The sequence below is a fragment of the Austrofundulus limnaeus genome, unplaced genomic scaffold (assembly GCF_001266775.1).
Source record: "Austrofundulus limnaeus strain Quisiro unplaced genomic scaffold, Austrofundulus_limnaeus-1.0 Scaffold945, whole genome shotgun sequence".
Lineage (NCBI taxonomy): Eukaryota > Metazoa > Chordata > Actinopteri > Cyprinodontiformes > Rivulidae > Austrofundulus > Austrofundulus limnaeus.
The window spans coordinates 122,025-124,371 of record NW_013953347.1 but is presented as its reverse complement, the minus strand read 5'-3'; the positions used below and the strand labels follow the sequence as shown (position 1 = coordinate 124,371).

General features: G+C 35.7%; 1 protein-coding gene across 1 annotated transcript in view; it reads left to right on the top strand.

Moving 5' to 3' along the window:
• LOC106533436 (lactase-like protein) overlaps nt 1-1,608 on the top strand; it is a gene marked incomplete in the record, with an annotated part of 22,248 nt that extends 20,640 nt beyond the window's left edge. Inside the window, 2 exon segments of the mRNA XM_014029723.1 lie at nt 1,145-1,208; nt 1,390-1,608. Of these exon segments, the coding sequence (XP_013885177.1) occupies nt 1,145-1,208; nt 1,390-1,505 (180 nt within the window).
• Nucleotides 1,609-2,347: the final 739 nt, after the last annotated feature.

Genomic DNA, 2,347 nt, shown 5'->3' with positions numbered 1-2,347 from the left:
AAATGAGGCCACCAAGTCATTTGATTTGGCCCACCAGCAGTTGTCCTGGCTGTTAGGTTATAATCTCCTGTTTTAAAACATTATATTTCCACTTAGTCTTCCCAACCATTGGTCCAGCTACATAAGGGCTGTAGTGCAGATAGTCTTAACTCCCAGTACTTATTTTATCTTTGAAATAAATTAAATTTAAACATAAAATACAAGTAATTACAAGMGTTATTTAGATTAGATTTAAGCATACAACTACATTTGCACACGTTCTCAAATTTTAATTTATGTAAAGTCCCACGAGCCTTTGCTGCTCAAGTGTACGCCAAATTTTCTGCACATCCACTGGCTAAAAACAAATACCAAATAAAAAAATGTGGATGCTAGCTAATCATAAAAAAATAAAACAACTTTACTTAAAAAGTATTTGCATTTCATGTATTATGTTGTTGCATTTGGCCCACAGCCCTCAGATTCATTTTCATTTTGGTTATGCTTTCTTTTTCGGTACCCTTATTACCATGTAATTATAAGGTAATTAAAAAAATGTAATTAAATGCTATTACTACCTTATTACCATGTAATTATTTGGTAATTACGGACGGTACAAAAGAATAACTACTGTTAGTAAAACTACCTTTATTGGGTAACTACAATAAAATTACTATCAATAGTAACTTAACACTATATTTATGACCAAAAGAATGCAACTAAATTTTGGGGTTAGTTGTTAATTGCAATAAAAATATAACATTAAAACTCTCCAAATGACCTACTACTTATTTAGGTGTTACATAGTGAATTGTAGTACATTACTGCAGACAATTACATAGTAAAATTGTACACTAATTACCACATAATTACATGGTAATAAGGTAGTAATTACATTTAATTACATTTTTTATTACATGTAATTACATGGTACTAAGGGTACCGTGAAAGAAGGTGTTACCTTCATTTTGGCCCTCACAGGGCCAATGTTTGGACACCCCTGATTTAAACAGCACATTTAACATTTAGTAAAAATTAGCAAGATGTAAAAATAATTAGACTCAGAAAAGGAGCTAAATAATAAAAAGTGTTAGTGAGACTTTTTAAACGTTTTCTTTGACTCAACATTTCGAAGTGTTTGTGTTGAACTCTGAGCTGTTTGCAGGTGGACAGTTGGAAGAGGAAAGCCAGAGAGACCTGCTCCTCCAGTAACCAGCTGCTGGCTGCAGGTCTGTACGACGCAACAAAACTTGTTTCTGCTCTGAACAATATTCAGAAACAAAGTTTAAAGATCGTTTGTTTGTTGATGGTAAAGCCTGCAGGAGTCAGCAGGAAGTTACCCTCCTCCCTGAGCTGCAGGAGCTCCTCCAACAGAAGCAGGAAGTCAGAGCGCTGATGTTTGTGTTTCAGATCCTCTGATTGGACACATGGAGATGGTGACAGAGATTGTGATTCCCACTGTGTGCACGCTCTGCATCCTCCTGACTGCAGTGTTCTTCATGTTCCTGCTGCGCACACGCCTCTGAGTCACGTCTTCTGTCAGCAAGCGAAGCTGAAAGACCTTCAGCTGTTTGATTCTGAGCTGATCGTCTGTTTCAGGTTTGAAATAAAACATCAAAACAACCAGAATCTGTTGACCTCGCTGCACTTTATGATGACAGGATTAGACCTGAGAGCCTCCAGAAATTATAATGTTGCTTCTTCTGCTACAAATATTTTATTTGTCTTTTCAGGGGATTTAACTCAAAAACTCATGAATGTTTGAGAACCTTMAAAATAAATGAAATATTTCTTGTCATGATGTTCTCTAAAACAAGTTTAAAATATCTCAACAGCACAAATATCTAGTTTTACACACAGAACTCATAAAACACTAAAGTGGGTCTCAACCCAACAGGAAGTCGGCCATTTTGGGTCAAGAGATTTTCCACGAATTATTTGAACAAAGTCCTTTTTGAAATTTGAAAGTATCCCTGTAAACTTTGAACAAGTGGTAATCCATCTCTGGAGCAAAGCCTGAAAAATATTTGGTGAATCAAAATATAAGAAGAACATATTCTCTCTACTAAACACTGAAGATACTGAGAGACTCAAYGAGACCACCAGAGGTGAGTCTAGGATCTGACATTTAGGGGGTCTTATCCCCCAGCAGTGCTAAGACCTGAGGGAAGATGTGATTTTATAAATCTCACTACTATGAGAGACTTGACATGGACTCGTGGTTTGAGTGTAAAATACAGTTAACAATACTCTGAATGCTTCATTGTTTTTATCTCAACCTTAATCTTATCTGTATTTTTAAAGCAGTATTATTTTTTAATAGTGTTATAGACTAATTATCTGTTTCACCTTGACGCTGTCCAGTACT